This window comes from Theobroma umbraticum, unplaced genomic scaffold (genome assembly GCF_002168275.2).
Source record: "Theobroma umbraticum cultivar Fairchild unplaced genomic scaffold, ASM216827v3 scaffold_146.0, whole genome shotgun sequence".
Classification (NCBI taxonomy): Eukaryota; Viridiplantae; Streptophyta; class Magnoliopsida; order Malvales; family Malvaceae; genus Theobroma; species Theobroma umbraticum.
In genome coordinates, this window is record NW_018397265.1 from 8,028,050 (window position 1) to 8,051,450 (window position 23,401).

Consider the following 23,401-nt stretch of genomic DNA (forward strand, 5'->3'; position numbering starts at 1 on the left):
TAGGGAAAAGTCTATTTGAGACAGTAACCAGACAACAGCCTCTTATGCCAAGCCATATAGTTGTTGGATATGCTAGGGAATCACTCATAGCTTACATGCATGCACCCGAATGGCAAAAGCAACTTGATCTTGTGCATGCTTATTTAAGGCTACCAATCACGCCAAAAAATGGGTAGATCAGTCTCAGAGATAAGTCAGTTTCGATGTTAGAGATTTGGTACTCATCAAATTACACAAAGTACTCAAGGATAAGCGACTCCGAAAAGGACTACTAAGATGAAACGGGGGGCCTTACAAGGTGACCAAATGCATTGGTCCCGTAGCATACAAACTTGATATGCCACCCAAGTCGAAAGTCCATCTAGTTTTTCATGTGAGTATGTTGAAACCATATCATGTGGACAAAGAGGATCTAAGTTGTGGATAGAGCAAGAGAACACCAGTAGGTGTACGATTAACATACGAGAAAGAGGTGGACTTTATTCTCGCCAAACGGGTGTTGCGTCAATAGAACTACATTTCACCACACCAATACCTAATCAAGTGGAAGGGAATGCTGGAGGAAGAAGCTAGTTAGGAACTAGTAGAAGATTTGTGGCAGTTCTAGGATTCCATAAAGGCGTTCCACTCGGCAACGAGGATGTTGTCGAAATTAAGTAAGAGAAAATGACAAGGGACACGAGTATAACCCCAGGCAACCATTGGACCAGGATGCAAATGAAAGGTTCCCAGTGCGCACACAACGGGACATGTTGCTAGGCACTTTGTGCCACAACGCCTCAGCAAGCCTAGAACGTTAATGTAGCACACAAGGCCCATGCATGTGTAGGCTGTGTGTCACGAATTACGCTCTTTCACCTAAGAATGCAATAGTCCGTGCGGTACTTGAGTAGACGCTTCCACGCAAGTCAGCCAATACTTAGTTATATTTGATCCAACATTAATAATAATAACAAATCAGACTAAGAGAATCCGCATACAATCAAAAGGCATACCAAATGCTATATATGTAACCATTGAGTTATAAAAAAGAAAAATATTTTATTAATATGAAATTAATTATAAAAGGACCGAGACATGCCATTGTTGGGGCATAAGGGTAGCCCTTTATGATTTGCTACAAACATACCTTTACCAGTGAGGCAGCCCAACAATTCGCTGATTGCTCACCCTCTATCAAGAGTTTACGAGATTTTACAAGTATTCTACCAATAGCCATTACAACACTTGAAATGAGAACATTCCTTTTTTAAAAAGCCTCCTCCCTAAAGACTTAACAAATATTTGTGGAGGTGTTAGCACAAGCCATTACATTGTTTGAAAGAATGACATTTTCCTTACAAGTATAAAAGACTCAATCTCATAGACAATTCTACACTATCATAATCCAATATAAGGTTGACTCATGACACTGTGCATAGGTTTCCTGCACACCAGTAGGCCGCGCGTGCTGCTAGGCTATGCATACCACATTAACAAGTCATGCCCCACTGAGGCAGCTATGAATCCTTGGCACATCAGCAAACTGCACCTCGTGCACTTGTAAGCCATGCACAATGGGTACGCACAAGCTGTAAACACCCAGAGCGCACCACTACCAAACCAACGCAACTGTTCCAACACACAAAGGCGCTTTATCTCCTTAGTTATATGTTTACTTTACTTGCACACCAAAGAAACCTAGGTTAGATATTTTCTTATTTTATTTTACTTGCAAGTTATAAATAGCCACCTTAGGGAGACTTTTTTTTTCGTCAAGCAATTTATTTTGTATTTAGATCTTAGATAGTTTGTTTTGCCCTCATTTTCTCTACAATCTCTTTCTTCATCTTTATTTACTTTACATTTCTACACCGAACATCAAGAAACTCGTTTAGACTTGCTTAATCTTCCGAACACGAGATTACAGCGTTGTATGGAACTTGACTAAAGTTTCAAGCCCGTGACACCTAACCCTACCTTAATTAAAATTAAAGAATATATAGATGTTGAATTTTGTTATTTGCTTGTCAGAAATTAATTCAAAAAGTAAAAATTAGTGTTTAGAGTTAAACTGCGTGCCTTTAATTTTCTAGAAGTTAAGTGATTTATTCCGTTTCCTTTGTTGGCTGCTATTGGGTTCCCTTATCTATATGCAGAATCAGTAATTTACTTTTCAATTTTCTAGTCTATGGCCTCATTTGAGTGGACTGCTTTGAAATTTATTTATTGCATATACTTCATGTATTTTTTTTTTTTTTTATACTTCATGTATTTAACTCTGCTATATTTCACCTTTTATACTGTTTTCTTTACTTTCCACGTTGCCTAATTTGCTGCGTGTTCTCTATTCATGAATACTTATGTGGATTTTCCAAGGGATATACCATTGTTGATTTTCAATTGCATTTAACGTATTCTACCTCTAGACCGTATGTATGCACGTAAACAATCTATGATATTTGGAAAACCTTTTATATCTAAAATAATAAATTACTTTGCTTTCATCTCTATGAATGGCCTCTTATATATATTGGCGGTAGTTTTTCATAAAAATGCAACTGTTGAGACACTTGCTTCTCTTATTGTTGATTTGCGTGATATCACCCTGAAACAAAGGTTATTTATTTGAGATTTCAACTTTACTCAAATCAAGCCATTTAAATCTATTTGTATGTAATAATAATAATAATAAAAATAATAATAATCCTTGAATCAAATTACAAATTTGTAATAACTGAAAACGCACCTCGTCCTGATTGAAAAATTCAACCTCCTTGCTTTTGGACCACTACAATCCACGCAAGGCTCACCATGAATATAAAAGATGATAAAAGTACTATATGAATAGAAAGTAATGAGACGAACCACTAATTAAATAAGTAAAAAAACAACAATCAAAATGCAAAACCGTGATTTAAACAACGATAGCTTCAATTGAACATTCAGCTCCATTTACATCATTCATTACCACCTCAGGTGTCTCACCACGATCATAAGCTTATATAATTTTTCATAAATTGCTAAATAGTCCTTGGTACATGTGGACAATCTTACAAGTACAGCATCTAGGGAGACACCTTAAGGACCATAAGCTGTAACCATTTCTGCTGTCTTCCTGAAAATTTCGTCCAAATAGTAACCTAAATACAAACAGAATAGTCACACCATTCAAGAAATCTGCACCTCTACATTAGCAGCATGTGGACCCAAAAGCTTGAAGAATTAAGTTGTTTATGGGGTCGAAAGGGCTTTCAACCTAAGAATTCCCAGCTACTGTGGAATTTGCTTCTGATGATCCAACCATTTCTTGGAAGGCATCCATGTCAATAGTCATATCCTCAATATCAGCCTCCTCCACCTCTGTCATTACCTCATCCCTGTCTCCCACCACAGGTTCAACCCCATTTTGGATGGGATCAGACCGTGGTTGAGCTTCCTCACTTGCCTTCTCTGGTTCTGGATTTCGCATCATTTGTGGATAAGGATTGGTGCAGACTGTCAATGTAGAGGTTACTAGCAAATTCTACAAAGTATTAAAAGATGAATCATGACCTAACACAAGGCATAAAAGAAATAGAAAGAAAGAAAATGGACAAATGGAATGATAAAATCAAATTCAAATCATTGACTAGCTGGTTAACAGTAAATTTGCACTTCATTAAATCTTTAATCACAGCCCACATTAGTTTACTAATATCCTTGATTTTCCAATTTCTTCCACACCTTTTGTTCTATTAAAATCTATTTGAAAAGCATCTATCATGCATATAACATTGACAACTTATCAAGGGAAACAGTATCACAAATTCATTTGGACTTAGATTTGGAACAAGGAAAAGAGATAGATAATAGAAATTCAGAAGGAAAATCAGAGATAGAAGCCATTAGGGAGAAACAGTGGAAATAGGTAAAGAAATAGAAGACTCGGGAGAAAATCTGAAAAGAATCAATCTAAGGAGAAAATCTCAAATTCAGAATTTCAAAATCTCAAATATTCATCCAAAACCTACTTGAAATTAAAATAACATTGGTATTTATAACTAAACCAACACAATAATAAAATGCATAATACGAATACAACCCTAAAACACTAATAATTAAAAAAAAGTAAAAGACTTTACTAATTAATGTAGAATAATCTAAATAAACTAAAATAGCCTAAATATATGTAGATTACAATCAAATCCGTAAAATATAAAAAAACATCTTAGATAACTTAATCTCTCAAATAGCATATTTCCATCCATTGGACAATTTTAAGGAATTGACAGGCATGACCAAACTAATTAAAGATACATCAACACAATCATCACTTATAAAAGGTTCACGAATCACTGGAAGTGGAATTAATACAATTCAGGTCTCCAAAGCTTTCAATCAATATGATTGAAGCTGAAGTGTATGAAAAAGAGAACTGATTCCCATTGAACGGACAGTTATGAGGCCAACCATATTTCAGAAATATTTGGAAAAGAAATATATATAAGAAGTCAATCATGTCCAATGCAGATTGACTCAATTAAATATTCAACCCCCGGTAGGTAAAGTTTAGTTAATTCAAGATGAAAGTAGCTCCTGCAACTAATTCTAAAACTCATAGAAGAATTGAGGTGGAGAGATAGAGTAACAGAGACACTTATAGATATAGCAAGGAAACAAAATTATTGGAAGTTTTTAGTACCATACCTTTTCTAGTGCTAGGGCAAGCTTTGAGAGATTTGGATAGATGCTTCTTGCAGTCAGCAGGATCTGTTGAGCATAGCATTCATGCCAAAAGAAAAGGTAAATTTTGGTAGTAGTCAAGAGCATAGCATTTATTAACAAATCAAAGAATAACTAGAGACCCAAACATTTTCTGAAAGTACATGGACAAAATTCAAAACCAAATGTATATGGAATCATGCACAAGAAGACAAATGTACTTTAATTGTTATTGGAAAGAAATGGAGGAAATGAAATGCAGAAGTATAAGATACCAAAAACACTTTATATGACCAATCTAACATGAAATTCGGGCTTGAAGATATAGTTTCAGACTATAATAATCACTGTATAAGGTTCTCTTAATCACTAACCTAAAACAGACAGATAACAAATGAAATAGGCACAGGCTTCTGCATAATTGTATGATTATTTAAGGCTTAATTTAGAACTTTAAAATTACAAGCCTCAAGTGGCTAATTCTAAAGCTTGATTTAAATACTTCAGAAAATTTTAAAAATAATAAAAAGTTGGAACAACAATAACAATCTTTAAAAATGAAAATAAATGCATAGTTACTATCACCAGAAAAATGGTTTTAAGAATATGGCCAAAAAAAGAGGGTTTTAATCTAACATCCTTCAACCTAGAACTTGTTAAAGCCAACATACGACCCTACTATTTATAAAACGGTTGAATGAAGAGAACCCTCGAAAAGTGTCAACTATTCAGTACCTTACATCATGTTGCACATTTGACGGTTTCAAAAATTCACTTTCCTTTGTTATGCAGTGTTATATCCTGAATTAATTTGCTTGAAACTTTGCTGTTACCTTATATTCAAGGCAAGCTTTTCTAAGTTTTAAATGGACTTTAATCGAAAATTAGTTTATATTATCAGGTACAGTGCATGTGAATATCTATATCTTAATTTATCTTTAAATAATATATAAATATAAATGTTTAATATGGCTACAATTTAGAAATATAATGAACAAAGAATTCCAAGCCAAGTAAATCATTTCCTAATGAAAGTGATTCAATTAAATTAGTAATCTTATCTATACACCAAATAAATCTTATTATTAATAATTTATAATGAGTAAATTACCTTTTGGATCACTTAACTTTTCAAGATTTTTTATTTTGGTCACCTAACTTTGAAAGATAACATTTGGTCATTGATGTTTATAAATGTTATTATTTTGGTCACTCAACTGTTAAAACAGACCTACCAGTTGGCATTCCACATCACCATACTTGTCATAAGGCACATTCACATTGAAAGCAACCGGAGCATCATCTTTCATAGTCGGGTGATGCAAATACAAAATGTTGAAAAGTTAGTGATCAAAATAAAAAATCTCAAAAAATTAAGTGAGCAATACATAATATATCTCATTTTCCCCTATTTGTGTATGTCTTTTACTATTACTATTATTATCAAATTTTATTGAATTTAAATTATTTTCTATACCATAAAATTAATTTTTTCGTCTCCACTTTTGTTTTTGTTTTCTTTTATTCTTCTATTTTCTTTTTCTCCTCTGTTTTTGTCCCTTTTCTTTACCAAGTATGTTAGTGGACTGATAAAGAGTACTTAATAAAAGAAAGAATCGAAACAGCAGGACATTTATTGCTCTTTTTAACAGCATTTATTCAATAAACATTCTAATCTACAAGTTATTAGAGAGAATTAAAAGCAAAAAAGAACTAAACTATGAGAGAATTTAGAGTAAATTACCTTTTTGATCACTTAATTTTTTGTGATTTTCTGTTTTGGTTACCCAACTATGACAGATAAAGTTTTGGTCACCTTCGACGTGAATATGCCACCTGGCAAGTTATGGTGATGTGGAATGTCAGATAGCAAATTTATCTTTTAATGGCTAAATAACCAAAACAACACTTATGAACATTGATGACTAAAATGTTATGTTTCAAAGTTAGGTGACCAAAAAGGTGATTTAGTTGTTTAGATTTATTGTTATAATTGAAAATTATAATAGAGGAAAATTATATAAATGACAATTTAGAAATAAGAGGAATAAAGATGTCCTTTTTTGTTAAGCAAAAGTTCTGTACACATATATCATAGATAACTCAAGTATGGAAACAATTGGCAAGATTCAATCAACACAATTAAAGCTAGAATCAAGATAGATCAGCTTGATTCAAGATAAGAAAGATAAAGCTAAAATTAATCTAGACTGATTGATGAAGGTACTCAATGCATATGTTCTTGCAATTCATGTACATAAGTCAGTCCTAAACTTGTGTAATCGGTCTTCGAAGACACATATATATGGTCAATGGGCCTTCTCTACTCACGTTGAAAGATAAAACACAAAACACAATCCTGTCACTCAATGCTTTATCACAGTGCTAGACTTTCAACTGGTATGTTGTCCTGTTTTTAAATTGTTGCCCTCAGGGAATTGATTCTATTCAACCTACACATAAGGAGCAGCAAGGTTAAAAAGGATTTGGTTTGGGAACCATTATGGTTTTATACCTGCATTTCACAGGGGGATTCCAAAGCTAAGCCTCCCTCATATCTCCACTTATTGCTAATCGAATCTAGTTGGTAGTTTTACACTATAGCCATACCCAAAAATTGATTTGTCTTAAATGCAAATAAACCAAAGAATCTGAATAATTACACTTACAGTAAAGTAAAATGAAAGTGGTCGATGAAGAGAATACAAACAACAACATGGAATTTTAGTAAAATTTATGGTATATAATGCAAAACAAAGTAATCACCTCACAGATTCTTTGAAGGGTAAACGGCGGGCCCTCATTAAAACTATGAAGCTCTGCAAACAGAAAAGACATTTGAATACAAGAACAAGATGAGACTACAAATCCTAAAAATCACAAACAAGAATTTCAATAATTGCTTCACATTATCAAAGTAGACTTTAAACACTACAATGAATACAAAAAAATCATCAAAAAAGCAACACACAAGATTCATCTCGGCTTTCCATCATGGTTTCTCCTTGTGCCACCTATAAATACAAATTTGCATGTTTGCTATTATCATTATTCTTCTTGAGTAGCAGATTTCTTTTATCCCTTACTTGTGGGGGAGGTAGGAATGCAGTATTATTGGCAGGAAAGAAGAACTGTTGAAAAGTCCTAGCAGTTAACACATGATGATCTAATACACGATAAAAAGTTAAAACAGCCCAAAGGCAAAAAAGGTTGTTTATAGGTTCTAACAGAAACACCATCTTCTTGCTTTCCTATTTTCAAAGAGGTAGTGAGAGAGAGCAAATTATTCTTCATTTAATCACCTATAGTCACGAATTTGGACTCTAGTGTAATCACCACATAAAGATCATTAAACTTCCATCCTTTATAACATTAGGTAATCCCCTCTAGAGTAGCCATCAAATACAGAGAAAATATAACATGCTTTTACAAGAAGAGCTCTTGCTATTTGCCTGCTGAAGAATTCAATGAGAAAAACATTTAAAAGTATCACATATCCCTATGAATATCATCTGTTGCTGTAGCAGCTCCTTCAAAAATCAACTTCAACATTGTCAACAAATTCACATGCAGCAACAAAAAACATGCAATCCACCCATAGCAAATGCCTGGGAAATTCTAGAGTTGTATAGCAGTAAACTAAAATTAACAAAGGAGAAGTAGAAAGCGGCCATTGGCAAGAATAAGGACACAGGAATGGGCTTTCTTAGGCACTTCTAGCATGATCCTCCCCTCCAGCACAAATAGAGTTGAAGAAAATTCATAGCCTATTGCAGCAGCTAAACTATGGTTGTAAGATTACCTTTGGACAATTACAAAAGCATACCGCAATTCTACAATTTTCCAACAAGGAAAGCACCTTTGGACATGAGCCTTTCTCAACCTATTATTCTAAAGTAACTTGGAGGACCAACAAGGGGCAAGATTACCTTATCCTTAATTACAGGTGCATGAATTATTTATCTAAAATAACAATAGACATTCAAAGTCAACTTCTTCACTCAAATGCTTAATTTCTATCATTACACCATCACTCTTGATGAGTGTTTGGCTTTTCAGCTCTTGCCAAATAGTAGCTGTTGCTGAAAACTAAAACAACGAAGTTAAACTGTGTGTAAGCCTTTGTGCCAGAGAGACAGAAAGGGCGAGAGTTGGGTTTCCCAATTTCCATCAAATAAGAGCTTTGGCTCAAAATGGGAATGAAAAAAATTCAATCACAACTTATTTAGTCAATGTGAGTGTGTGTGCGTGTGAGGTAGAGAGAGAGAGAGTTTCAAGTCTAGAATGCAATGCGGCATGACTGCTGGAGCTTGAAGGAGGAGAAGAGGTGCAATAAAGTGCTCATGCGGATACTTTCCTAATTGAAAAGTGGCATCCTACAGCCGTTGCAGCATTATTGTCCTTTAGAGCAATATTTCAGCTTCCAATTGTAGATCATTGCACTTCCCATAGAATCTTGCACCTTTGGTTTTATTTACAGCCATCTTCATTGTGCAAAATCTCTAGAAAACTTTATTAACCTAGAGAGGAGAGTCATGGCTGATAAGTGCTCCAAATATATGATAGAAATGCTTCAACTTTACTTTTGATAGTAGTTCACTTTTTGTAATAAGAAGTTTCATACGATGATCTATTTTTTCAACCACTGGAACAATATCTAGCGTTATAGAGTTAATTTGAATCTTCCAAAAATCTTTTCAAACTTTGAGGTCGATAGCAAGAAACGTATCCTATCATTTAACTAGAATGGCCTGGCTAGTGTTTCTTAACCTTTAGAATACTTGCTCCATCTTTCAGAACTACTAGTCAATGGCTGATGTATATTGAACTAAACGTGACAAATGTGAGGGAAACTAATACATAAATGAATTACAAACAATTCTTATGAAAAATGAAAAGAATTGAAAAGCCAACCCAACTTCTTTCCATTTCCTTTCTTCCTCTTTCTGTCCCTTTGAGCTATCTCTTTCCTACTATCCTCACCACGTAAATAACTTCATAAGTAGTCTACTATCAAATTTATATCATAAAATCAATAGTAGCACCAAAAGATCAAGATATCCAAATGGGTTAATAACACATTTGGTACACGCGTTGTAGTCAAATGTTCCATTTGATACCGAAAGTTTAAAATGTGCAATTATGCACTCTACTTGTCACACCGCATGTCACAAGATTCAATCCCTTTTTGAAACCCTCAATGCACTCACTCTCATGAATTATATTGCTAATTTCAAACATAATAGCATTGTGCCAAACGTTGACACAGCAAGTTAAAGTGGGAATAAAGGCTAACACCTTACTATGTCTTTGGGTTAATAACCAAGCTTCAAATATTGTAACTTTAAACTCAACTTTGAGAGAAAAACATAGTAATATTATTTGGTGATTCTAAAAACTCAATTTAAGGGTCCTATTTATAACATTATAGCCCTAAATCTTAGTAAAACTATATTTCTGGTTGTCTAGTACAATTAGAGTAATTAACAAAAGATTTAATTCCTAACTAGAACATCTCTATCCTAAAGTCCTAATACAAGTAAATTAAATAAAAGAGAAATTCTATTATGCTTGTAATTCATGTGTAGACTCCCAACTAACAAAGAAAATATTAAAATTATGAATATGCCCATTTATGATTTTTGGACTTTTCATTTTGACTTTTGATGCTCAGCCTGCTCCAAGAAAATTATCTGCTAGATGTTCTACGTCAGTCCCATCCTCTTGAGAAAAACTCAATCTCGAGTTAACTTGTATATCTAGATGCAAGGGTTCATTTGATAAACAAAATGAGTAAATATCCAAAACGTTGAATGTTTTGAAAATTTCCATTGTCTGACAAATCCACAACATATGCATTGTCATTGATCTTCTTCAAAATCTAGTATGCTCTGTACTACTTAGATTGTAACTTACTATAAGTCTCTACTGGAAACTTTCCTTTTAGCAAAAACACCAGCACCTGATCTCCCACTTCAAATATCTGCTTTTTGGGTGTAGATCTACAGCTTTCTTGTACTTGGCATTAGCTTGCTCTAATTTTTGTTTCATCTCTACTTGAACATCTTGCAACTGATTATCCATATTTTCCGCAACTACATTAAATGCAAGAACTTTAGGCAACTCAACCATGTCAAGAGCATACTGTGGTAACTTTGTGTACACAATAAAAAATGGAGATTTCCTTTTGGCACTATGAACAGCACTATTGTAAGCAATCTCTGCTTGTGTCAATATGAAATCCCATTGCTTTGGTCTATCACCACAAATACTGCGAATCAAATTGCCAAGAGTTACTGTCTACTGTAATTCAAGGATGAATCAAGCATCTTTCATAAAGTCCTCCAAAATTGACCAAAAAACTTACTGTCTAAATCTGAAGTGATGGTTTTACGCGCACCATGTAGACAAACAACCTCCTTGAAAAACATTTTGGCTATTCCACTTGCATCTAAAGTCTTCTTGCAAAGGATAAAGTGCACCATTTTATAAAACCTATCTACAATAACAAAAACAGAATCTATGCCCTTTTTCATTCAAGGCAAACCAAGAACAAAATCCATAGATAAATCCTCTCAAATATTTTTTGGAACAGGTAAAGGCATGTACAAACTAGTATTTTGGAACTCTCTTTGCGGTTTGACATATGTAACATCGTTGCACAAATCTTGTTACATCTATTTTCAGATGTGGCCAATAATATCTTTCTTCAACAACAGCAATCGTTTTATCATGACATAAATGACTAGCAAGACCTCCACTATGCAAGTCTCTAATCAACTTCTCTCAATAAAAATCTAGGAATGCAAAGTTCGTTGCCGCGCATTGAAAAACCATCATGAACGTAAAATCCTCAACAGGTTAATTTGTGATACATTTTTCCATGGATCAAGAAAATCCTCATCTGTATGATATAATTCATTGACTATATCAAAACCCACAACTTTGTCTCATTATCACCAACAGATCTGCACGTTTACTCAATGCATCTGTTACTTTATTCCGTACCCCAACCTTGTGCTTTAACTTAAAAGGAAACTTCTGCACAAAATAAAACCACCTACCATGTATGTCTATATTGATCCATTTCTAACTATTTAAGTACTTCAATGCCTCATGATCTGAGTACAAAACAAATTCTCGCCAACCAAGTAATGCTCCCAATTCTTCAAAGTACGCAAAATAGAATAAAATTCTTTGTCATATGTGGTCCACTTGCACCTTGAATCACTGAGCTTCTCATTGAAAAAAACTATTAGTTTCTTTTTTTGTGAAAGAACAGCTCTTATTCCCACACCACTAGCATCACATTTGGTAATGCTAAAATAGGAGCAGTACATAGCTTTTTCTTTAGCACAGCAAAACTGGTTGCAGCTTATTCTCTTCATTGAAATTTCCCCTTCTTCAGGCACTTTGTAATAGGTGCTGCAACATTACTGAAATTTCTGATAAAATGTCTATAGAATGTTGCCAACCCACGAAAACTTTTGACTTCTGTTATTATTTTTAGGGTAAGCCATTCTCTAATAGCTCCAATCTTCTCTACATCTACCTGAATTCCATCTACACTAACTACATAGATTATGAATAATAGCTTATTTGTGATAAAGCAACACTTCGTCAAGTTCACATGACTTATTTTTCTGTAAAACTGTCAATACTTCGCACAAGTGCAAAAAGTGCTTTTCCAATCTACTATAAATCAAGATATCATCAACATAAACTACCACAAATATTTCAATAAAAGATTTCAATACCGGATTCATCAATCGCATAATAGTACTAGGCAAGTTGGTCAACCAAATGCCATCACGAGCCACTCACACAACCCTTCCTTTGTTTTAAAATCTATTTTTCACTCATCCCCAAGTCTAATTCGAATCTGATGATACCCACTACGAAGATCAACTTTTGTAAACATCTTAACCCCATGTAACCTATCAAGTATATCATCTAGCCTGGGAATTGGGAACTTGTATCCAATGGTAATTCAGTTGATAGCTTGGCTATCCACACACATCTTCCAACTCCCATTTTTTGTTTTGGGGTTAATAAAACAAGAACTGCACATGGACTCAATACACTCTCGGATATGTCTTTGCACAATAATTTCTCCACTTTCAACTTGAGAATCTCACTCTCCTTCGGACTCATCCTATGATAAGGCAAGTTTGACAAACTAGCACCAAGAATTAAGTCAATATGGTGCTTAATATCTCTTATCGGTGGTAAACCATCAAGTAAATCTTCTAACATCACCGCATTGAATTCTGCTAGTAACGGTTTGATTGCTTTTGGATGCACTACTATTTTCTGATTCTTTTCAATTACCAACACCCATTTCACAATCAAAGTGTATACCTTTTTTGACTCCTTGAAACCAATCTCTATCTCATTCTCCAAGTAAACTTTACGTCATCTTTTTCTAATTTATAGGTGTTTTCTCTTCCATCATTTACCAAATAACAGGTGACAAGCATTTATATCCATAATATCAAAATATACCTCATTTTTGTATTTACCAATAAAAAAAGACACCTTACACCATTCTGTTACATGAATCTTCCCTGCTGCCTTAATCCAACCAATAATGTATGAATTAGAGTGTTTCTCTACTTTAAATCTCAAACTTTCCACAACATCCTTACCGATAATATTTTCACAACTACCACTAAATAATCACGTCAAATAAACGATCAATAATGATGCACCTAGTTTGAGATAATTAATGTCGTTGAGTATTATCCTCTTGTTTTGAGGGCATCATTCTTCTCACCACAGTTCTGGCCATCATCATCATCCTCATACTCATCATTATCCTCACCTGGACCACAGCATATCTCATCATCTTCTTTTTCTTGTTCCACCACATGAATTGCTTTTTTGAGAGGGCAGTCACTAGATTTATGACCATATTGATTGCATTTGAAATACTTAAATTTAGTTTAGCATAGGGATTTGCAGCTTTGTGCCCTTTTGCATCTGTCACTTTTTGCTTTCCAATTGCCTTCTCTTCCTTGCACCAGTCATTGCGTGCAGAACTACCATGAACTAATTTATTCTTGTCGTTAAATGCTCTATAATTATCCCTGTTGTAACTCTTACGAGAATAATTAAGTCTGTTCTTTTCCCACAACATCAGTTCAGCCTTTAAGGTAATATTTTGTGCTTCAGGTATTCGTAATACCTGTACCCCTATCTTGTCTCTGATAACTGACTTCAACCCTTCTCGATACCTAGCAACCTGTTGCCTTTCAATTTCCCTTAAGTCATTGCACTCTGCTAGTCTCATAAATTCTACAGTATATTTATGTATAGTTTCCTTACCTCGATGACACCTCTGGTTTTGCTGGAATAAATTATGCTCATAATCAGGACAAAAAAATCTTTTTGTAACAACTGCTTCATCTTATACCAAGTTCTAATTGGTGCTTTCGCTCACGATTCCTTCTAGATTACAACCTTTCCCACCATGCAAAAGCCCCACCTTTCAATCTACAAGCAACAAGTCTTACCCTTTTCTTTCTGAAATTTCTATACATTCAAAAAACCTATTTCTAAAATTCAATCAAAAAAAATCTTCAATATTCAGACTTCCACTAAAGCAAGGAATATCTACCTTTAATCTGAAATCGCGAGAATCTCTATTACCATAATCATTTCTTCCATATCCAGCATATCTTTCTGCAACATAATCATCTTCCTCTTCAGAATCTTTCATGTGGACCTATTGTTTATACCCGGTTGCAGGAAAAGATCTGCAAATAGGTTGCCCGCAAGCTACATCATCTCTGATACGGGACCTCTTCTCATTCTGGTTTCTGTTGGCATCTACACCTAGAGCATCAAGTCGATCTACAATTTCTTCAAAGTGTCATTCCAAACGCTGGAATCTACAATTCATTTGTTGCTTCAAAGCCCTCAATGCCACCCCTTGATCTTACACTGCAAATCACAAGGTCTCAGTTTCCCGATCTTCACCATGAGAACCGTTGCGTACCATAACTTGGTCACTTGCCATTAGATTGGATGATTTTTCCGGCTCTGATACCAACTGACGCAACGAGTTAACGTGAAAATAAAGGGTAACACCTGACTATGCCTTCAAGGTTAACAATCAAGTTTCAAATATTGAAACCTTAAACTAAAATTTTGGAGAAAACTTAGTAATATTATTTGATGATCCTAAAAACTAAACCTAAAGATCCTATTTATAACATTATAGGCCTAAATCCTAGTACTAGAGTAGTTAACAAGAGATTTAATTCTTAACTAGAACATCCCTATCCCAAAGTCCTAGTACAAGTAAATTAAATAAAAGAGAAATTCTATTATATCAGTAATTCCCATATAGACTCCTAACAAAGAAGGAAAATATTAAAATTATGAGCATACCTATTTATGACTTTTGAGCTTTTCGATATACTTTTAGAAGCTCAACTTGCTCTAAGAAATTATCTGCTAGACGTTCTATGTCAAACATGAAGCAACTGCCCAATGTTCAAAATCATTACTTAACAATAATTAACCTTATCAAACCAAATGCTAATGTTACAATCCTTGTGTACAATTGAAGCATCATCACGTATTTGGTTGATTTGGTAGCCTTAACGGAGGATTTCCATAAAGATTTTTTTTTTGTGCAAGTATTTAGCATTTTGATTGGGGTGTCTTATCTTTCGTTTTTCACAAATGATATATTTCTGTTTGAATTAAAGAAAAAGGGATGCAAGGTTTGGCTTGTGTTTGTTTTAGCAAGGAAGCTTCTGTTTGGTTTTGCAGAAACTTTAAATCTTGGCTGATGTTTTCTTTCTTTTGTTAATTTTATTTTCAGTTACTTTTCTTCATTTTTTTTGTTTAATTTTTTTTTAATTGAGGGAAGAGGGATTCAAACCCTGCTTGTTGGACAAAAAGGTCATGCAACAACTAATGACCCAAATGCTTAGGTGTAATTACTACTATTATAATTACACAAGAAACTGCCACATGAATTGACATGTAACTACTACCATTATCATGTCTATTGGATGAGGCAGACAAGGTAAGATTTAACATCTTAAGCAACTAAAGACAACCTAAAGGAATTCATTCTAACTTTTTGAAAAGATTATTTTATTGTTAAAATCGGAATTGTGGAGGATATTTTAATTACGAGTGTTAAACTCTAACGAGGATTTGTGGAATTTTGCAAAAAAATATGTGAAAAGCTCTCCTACAAAAATTGACTCAACCACAGCATTTGTATCATATATTGAAATTACATAGCATCACTCTTCCAGTCCAATTGCAAGTAAAAATGAAAAAGAACAAAAGAAAGCTTCCGTAAATCAAAAAAAAATGAAAAGAAAAATATAAAAAAGTATTCCGAAATGCTAAGCTTTGAACACTAAACCATGTCTTGAATCACATGCCATTGCCAAGTTAGCTAATAATCACAAAGCTTAAGGAGACCCAACCATTGAATGTTGCATTCACAAATCTCAAACACACCGAAAAAGTAATAGCTAATGAGGCATTGTCTCAATGGGGAGGTGGCCGTAGTCCTTTAGAACAAAAGTTCCAAGTTTTTTTTTTTTTCAAAGGCATTCATGATTCATAAATCACATTACAACCCCACTTGTACAATCTAAGAATGTCCTCCACAAAAAAAGGCAAAAGGATTATTGCTGCTTTCTTGTCTGCATCCAAGCTCAAGTAAAAGAGCAATAGCCAGACTTGAGCATAGATTCATGTCCTACTAGTGTGCTTACACAACCCTCTTAATCAACTTTCATGAGTTTATTTTTCCTCCTAAGATCATGTGGAGGCTTTAATATAGCAATTTTACTCATATTTGGGATGGATAAAAAAAACATGATCCAGAAAGTACCTTCATCTAGTCGCTTCACCAGATCTGAGTAAGTTTCGCCCAATGAAGCATTTTGTTGATCAGTTGTCATCTTTGCCTCAGGATACTCTGATAAAACCTTTGTGATAAATTACAGAAAGAAATAGGGATCATATCTAGGTAAGTTACTACAGAAAAATCTAAACAATTATATCTAACTATAAAAGAGATTAGAGACCAAGAAAATATACCAGCTTCAGCTGAAAGGACAGCATGCTCTTCAGCTTATCCCAATTATGCCTGTAGTTAAATACAAAAAAAAAAAGAATAAGCAGTAAATATATCTTTTCAAACATTAAAATTAGCATTTTTTCTTTTTTATATTCCCAAAACACCTATAAACAAGAAAGAAAGCCTTTCAAAATATACAATGCATAAAACTATGGGAAGCATCAGTTTTGCATGGACAGCATTTTGGACACGTTAACTGACAGACAACATCATGCTATCAAAAATCTGCCAAAGCTAAATGATTGGAAGTAAAATTAAATTTAGATGTTGGCAAAATTTTAAGACACCAACTACCAATGTCAAACATCATATAAGTTTACATCAAGAAAATCTGATTGAATTAGAAATTAACTTAATGCTAGATATATTTTTATTTCATTTTCAGAACCCCCTTGCCGCATATTTAAACATCTTACCATATAGCACAAGACATTGCATAGCTAAAACAACTTCATTTTTACAATATGCTAGGGGTATCAATGTGTAATCAGGAAATGTAAGTGAATTTGAGACAGCAGCAAATATTACGTAGATATTGCAGCCAGCAAAAGTAGCAACAAAAAACATTATGGCCGTCGCTGGAGCAGTGGTGACAGCATAGAATTGTGGCAACAATAGCAATTCAAAAAGCAACAGCAGTATAGGGGCAGCAATGGCTAGGGCAACACTGCATGTATCACATAGTTGGCATGTGATGCCACTTAAATAGTAAAAAGAAGATCCTGACATTGTTGCTTTACTTGTGGTTAAAAAATGGTCAAAACACAGAAGGTTGAAGCTTTCAATCAGGATCATGGAAAAAAAATTGTAACAATTGAGAGGTGATGCAGGTTAACCAGAAGCCAAAGTGCTGTTCAAGATGGAGATATAACTAAGGCAAAACAATAAGGCAACTCAAAATCATTGAGTGGTTGGAGATATAACTAAAAAAATCAGGATACAAATTCTAGATTTTGAAGGTTGATTTTACAGTATTTTCCGATTGACTCGATTCTAATGAAGACTATTTTTATTGCTTGCTCATAGCTTAAGATTTTCCAAGAGGAAGCTTGCCAGGTTGGTAAAAATATGGTGGCATGGTGTACAGTGAAACTAACAAGGCTAGATAGCCACAAAAACTTAGTGTATGAACTGAGATGAAAGTGAAATTAAAAGAAAACTTTGTCACCTTATCTTTACAAAATGCATGAGAAGCCCTTACTTTGAAGTGCCCAGCAGGTCAGCAGCTTAGTATAGGCAAAGATTTGATGAGCTACTGATTAGAAGTGAGTTTGTGTAATATGCCAAAGTAGCAACGGCCTTATTTAAAGTTGGCATAAGAGCTGAAATCAATAGAGTTGCTTAGACAGCCCCATCTACAATAAGTAATGATGCATTCCAAGCAGCACTCAGTGTGGAGAAATACTTAAGCTACACAAAAACTCAGAAAGTCTTGCTTCAAGCCATGGAAATATCAACAAAGGGTTTACTAGTGCAAATCACAGCACAAAGTCAGCCTCTTTTCAGTCCTTTAATCGATCTAACGAGAAGCTTCTTCTTTCTTTACGGTTCCCTTGCTTCAAGTGTAAAGAAATTGGACACATGGGCGACCAATGTGTGAGAAAAAGTAACTTGCTTGTGGGAATAGATCACAAGGACAAAGAAACAAAAAAAATGATTAACAAAAAATATTCATTTGGTTGTGGGAACTTCTCCTTTGTTCATTGTTCAATGCTCTCTTGCATCTCCTAAAATTGAAAAACAAGGCAGCTGGGGCTTCAATATTCAAAACTTTGATTTATCGTGTTTATCAAGCTAAAAGACTTATCATTTAGGTGTAAGTTGCATGAAAGTTGTTTCAGCATCCATAGTAGATGGCCCCAAGTTTCGAATTTAACCTCAACCTCAACCACTAAAGGTGGCATGGATAACCGACACTTCCAGTAAACCAAGAATGTCTTGTTTTTAAGTTTTGGTGCTTCCCGTGATTCCATACTATGTGATATCATTCATCTGCAAGGGGCACATATCCTTCTTGGTCAACCTTAGCTTTTATGATGAAGGTGTAAAAAGTAAGTGGAGATAAAATACACTTTTTACATTGGCAACAACATGAGGCCAATGACTTTCACTTTTTTTCAAGAAATACGAAGAAAAATAGAAACCCAAACCAGTTATTGTTACTGAAAATAAGATGATGCACATATCACGGGAGTTACCAAATGAGCTACTTTTGCGCAATATTTAACAAATCATTGATCTCATATCGAGGTCACAATTATCTAATCTTCCTGACCATCGCATGAATCCTAGCAACATAAAACTTAAAAGAGGCAAGTAGATAGGCTGTTTTCCAAGGGTTTACTTGTAAAAGTTTTGAGTCCACATGTTGTTCTAGCTTTACTTGCACCAAAGGAACATGATGCTAGTCATCAGTGTGGACAACCAAGCTATTAACAAGATTGCTATCAAGTACAGATTTCCTATTCCTTGTCTAGAGGACATGTTAACCTTTTATGGCTAGTTCCATCATCTTTTGCAAGAGAGATTTGAACAGCAGCGGCCATCAAGTATGTATCATGCTTAGAGATGACTGAAAGACTGATTTAAAAATCAAGGACGACCTCTGTGTACAGAGTGGCAAACCCCTACTACCTTGCACGAATTACCAAGTTTTCATGGATTGATAACATTCTATAGATGTTTCATTAGAAATTTCAGTACAAAAATTACACCTATCACTAAAAGCAGGAAGAAAGAGCACTTTAACGGACAGGCAGCATCTAAAGCTTTTGAAGAAATCAAGATAAAGATACCAAAGCACCAATTGCTTGTAGCCATAATCAGAAATCAGAATTGGTCGAGTTTTTAGACAGGAAGACCATCCTATTGCTTGTTTACGTAAGAAGGTAGATGAAGCAAAGCAAACATATTCAACTTAGCAAAAGGAATTCTAATGCAGAGATTCAAACCCTAGAACCCTTGTGATACGACATTTTCTCACATAACACCCTTAGGTTCTTTTTACCGCAAATAAAAACTTGTATTTCACTACTGTTCCCACAAGGGGTATCAATATAAGACCCTTATATTTAAAAGCCTTATATTTTACATTTGAGCCTCAAATTCCCAATTTCAATATTTTATGATTTATGAAGTAGACATTAAAACAAAATACGGTCTATAATGTCAATATGCAACAACGTCAAACCTATTAATTCAAAATAAAAAACACTGTCAACACTCTAAGCACAAGAACATAGATACCATTTGCAATAAAATACATTTGACATAAAGGAAAATTCATGAAAATTGCAGAAAGCTGCAAACCTCATTTTCTTCATATCACTTCTGCCTACAAAAAAATTTTACTCATCTTAGAGCAAATCCGAATCCCTTTATTCTTTTTTCTTTATGTAAAAAGACTTGAATCCCTATTAATTTTAAAAAAGGCTACTTTTTGATTTAGGACAATAAAATCTTCCTGGCAGCTGTCAGGTTACTAGAAGAGCAAGCTTCCTAATGGCAAAAGTGAAATAGACCTTGAAAATTTTTCTCTGACATGGACTGTATGCTGCAAACTTATTCTTTTTCGACAATAAACTTCAGTTTTTTGTTAATTTCTGACATCATTTAGTTGGTTCTTTAATGGGATAGCCTCAATTATCTTTACTATAATAACATAATACCAGTAACATAATAAGCTCACACTATTTGTCAAAATACCAGTGTCATGCATTAGCATAGCCTCAATTATCTTTAATAAAATAACATAATGCAAAAACGTGTCTGTTAAAATTACCAAAGTAGCATATGGTTTTAGTGAAACTTACACCAAATGGTCATCAAATTGAAAGAAGATTTTAAATCTGAATTTAAAACTGTGAGTTTAGAAATAAAAATATATTACTAAACTATAAAGATATTACTGATATTTTAAAAAAGGCTCCTTTAAACTGCCACTTTTTACTCAATCAAATGGCATCTAATTTTGCAAAGGTACATAAATACATACTACTGTATATGTTATTGAGAAGAAGAATTTGGGAATTTAGGGCTCAAATGTAAAAAATAAGACCTTTAAATATTAGGGTCTTATCGTCTTTCTAGTGGAAATTAAGGGTCTTTATCTTTTTAGTGAAAATTTAAAACTGTTACCCCCTATAGGAACAATAGTAAAACACAAGGTTTTGTTTGGGAAAAAAGAACCTCTGGGTGTTATGTGAGAAAATATCATACCACAAGAGGTCTATGAGGAGTTTACCCTAGATTTTATTCACCTAAATAGAAGAGGCATGTTGGTAGGATTCTTGTTGGTCTACATATGTCATTACCAATACCACATAAACATGGAAGGATCTAAGTATTGATTTTAATCTTAGATTAAGTAAGACTTTAAGGGATCATGATTCTTAGTGGCGGTAGACTTAATCTATGCTGGCTCAATTTATTCCTCGTTCAGAGACACCTGATGCTCTACATGTTGATATGCTTTTTGTAATGCAGTGGTTCAACTTCTTGTACTTCCAAGTCTATGTTACAGATGGTGATGTGAAGCTTATGAATGTAGGCAATCTTTGCGGAGAATGTTGACCACAAAACTAAAAGTTTCTACATCTTTCCTTCCCTTAAAATAATGGCAAAACCAAAAAGTTTTTAATAGAAGTTTAGGTAATGTAGAGCATTGTTCTGATACTAATTGGGAGGGATAAAATAACTTAGAGATTTAACTAGTTTTCGCTGCTTTTCTTAGTTACCCATATATCAGAGAATTGCCATTAACCTTGAGGACCTAGTTGGTAATACCAAATTCATATGTAAATATAAATAAACAGAGTTAACAACAAATTCATACCAAAAGAAAAAGAAGAAATGTCATACCAAAAATTTCCAGTAGATGAAACAACTTGCAATATGCCCCTAACTTGTTCTTCTTCTTGAGCAATCTCAAGGTTGGAGTCCATGCTTCTAAAATCACAAGAAAATATGATCAGCCCTGCTAGCGGAGGAATTAACAAAATCAATCAACAAAAGAGCTTAAATTTCACCCATGATTTAAGACATGCTCTTGGTCAGTAGCAATGGAAGAATTTTCTTTGAGCGCCGACGCCTCCATTCCTGCTAACGGCTAAACCAAATCCAAACTCAGAAATTCCAAAAGGCCTTTCAACTCTACTCTATTTAATGTCGTTGATCAAGGATGAAGCAAAAGAAAACTCCAAAACCCAATGCTATGACTCGCTTCCCCCTCCTTATCTAGGTTCCACCCATTTATGCCCCTCAATGCCCCTTCTCTGGTCTACATTTTTTCTCAACTACAAAAAGGATCACTCAAGATAGCAGAGGACATGAAATATCCACGAGAAAAACTCAAAAAAAAAATGATAGTGGATGTACCTTAACGAGGCCAAGAAAGTACCAAAATGCTTAAACAAATGTTTAAATTTATAAAAATGACAGTGGATGTACCTTGGGAAGAAATGAGAACAATATGGATTAAGCCTCTAATTAAATGTAGACAGATGTATGGGTCAAAGTGAGAACAAGCCGCCAAGGAGCTGGATTAGGGAAATCCTTCCTGATCTAAGAGGATTTAGCGTTTCCTGAAACGGTTTCAGTTTTTGGAGACAAAATTAGGGTTTATTGAGTGAATGTTATGTGTAGACACCATTTTAATTTTTATTATGATTTTTATTTGTTTTATTTATTTACTTTTATTTTGCATATATTTTCTTTTTTATTTATTTTATAAGTTTTTTTAAAACTTGTATTGGGCCTTGGTATGTTCTGTAGGTTCTAATTTCTAAACCCATAATTAAAGTCTCTCTAATGACCCAAAAACAAGTTTAACTAATTAATTCAATCTAAAAATAGATCAAACAGCAGAATTAAACAAAACTAAGTTAGAATTAAAATAAACATGAAGAACATTCTAAAATAAAAAATTGAAAGGCAGTTGGCCCTATAGAGGATCAAAATAACCGTACTATGATAAGAAAAAAAGGCCTTCTACGAGAAGAGAGAAATCTTACTAGGAAGAGGCCAAAATCAAAAGAATCCAATGGCACCCACTGCTTGAATAGCAGAATAAATAATAAACAGTAATGAAAAAGAACCCTAGAGGCAAAATCAGAAAAACCCTAAAAAAAATCTTTTCTTTTCTTTTTGAAAACTAAAGAACCAAAAACCCTAGATTTACTAATTTACTAGCAGCTGAAAAACCAAAATCAAAACAAAAAAAAAGAGAAAAAAATAACCCTAAGAATCTGAAGCTGGGAGAGGCAAGGGGATTTTTTTTTTTGTTCTTTCTCTCTTTTGTGGAATTTTTACAAAGTTTGAGCCTTAATTTTGGGTTTTAGAAGAAATAGAGCAGAGTCGTCGCTTGAGAGATTGAAAAGGACGAGTTTGAAGGTTGGGGCTAGGGTTTGCAAGAAAAAGGAAAAGATTTTTAGAGAGAAGGGAAAGTGTCCGCCGCTAAAAGAGAAAATAAGAGAGGAAAGACAAATAACTTTTATATCTAGGTTCCAACCGAAGAGAAAAGGAAAGAAACGACGTCATTTTTGGTAGCTTGGAAAGCCCTTCTCCATTGCATCAAGCGGCGCCGTTTTGGAATTTAGGAGC

General features: G+C 34.1%; 1 protein-coding gene across 9 annotated transcripts; it reads right to left on the bottom strand.

Moving 5' to 3' along the window:
• Positions 1 to 2,895: 2,895 nt before the first annotated feature.
• Positions 2,896 to 23,273, bottom strand: LOC110422438 (serine/threonine-protein phosphatase 4 regulatory subunit-like protein). 9 transcript variants are annotated; one of them, XM_021436341.1, is made up of 8 exons: positions 22,813 to 23,273; positions 21,829 to 21,898; positions 21,662 to 21,748; positions 16,762 to 16,810; positions 16,553 to 16,649; positions 7,450 to 7,502; positions 4,669 to 4,731; positions 2,896 to 3,505 (listed from the first exon to the last, which is right to left on the bottom strand). In XM_021436341.1, the coding sequence occupies exons 2-8, from the start codon at positions 21,894 to 21,896 to the stop codon at positions 3,239 to 3,241; spliced, it is 684 nt and encodes a 227-aa protein (XP_021292016.1). In that variant the 5' UTR covers positions 21,897 to 21,898; positions 22,813 to 23,273; the 3' UTR covers positions 2,896 to 3,238. The 9 variants fall into 9 exon arrangements, with proteins under 9 accessions (XP_021292016.1, XP_021292015.1, XP_021292012.1 ...); XM_021436340.1 differs by having other exon boundaries at positions 21,829 to 21,908; XM_021436337.1 differs by having other exon boundaries at positions 21,829 to 22,383.
• Between the last annotated feature and the right edge of the window lie 128 nt (positions 23,274 to 23,401).